This window comes from Gavialis gangeticus, unplaced genomic scaffold (assembly GCF_001723915.1).
Source record: "Gavialis gangeticus isolate Ggan-Ray unplaced genomic scaffold, GavGan_comp1, whole genome shotgun sequence".
NCBI lineage: Eukaryota > Metazoa > Chordata > Crocodylia > Gavialidae > Gavialis > Gavialis gangeticus.
Genome location: NW_017728991.1, coordinates 1530803 through 1531029, shown reverse-complemented (window position 1 = coordinate 1531029; position 227 = coordinate 1530803). Strand labels below are relative to the sequence as shown.

General features: G+C 76.2%; 1 protein-coding gene across 1 annotated transcript in view; it reads right to left on the bottom strand.

Annotated features, from left to right (window-relative positions):
• Positions 1 to 227, bottom strand: part of BAHCC1 (BAH domain and coiled-coil containing 1) — a 93095-nt gene that overhangs the window by 58660 nt on the left and 34208 nt on the right. Inside the window, 1 exon segment of the mRNA XM_019515030.1 lies at positions 3 to 78. Coding sequence (XP_019370575.1) covers positions 3 to 78 — 76 coding nt within the window.

Below are 227 nucleotides of genomic sequence, written 5' to 3'. Positions count from 1 at the left end.
CGCCCGAGCCCAGGCTGCTGGTCAGGAAGCTCCCCATGAAGGACGAGGCGGGCGAGTTCCCCATCAGGCTGCTCCCTGCTGTGGGCACAAGGCGGGAGCGTCGGCGCTGGGCACGAGGCTGCACACGTGTGCACACGCCCTCCCTGCATGCACGCAACCCGCCTGCATGCATGCACCCCCCCCCCCCCCCGGCCCCCGGGGCCCCGCCCCCCCCCCCCCCCCCCCCC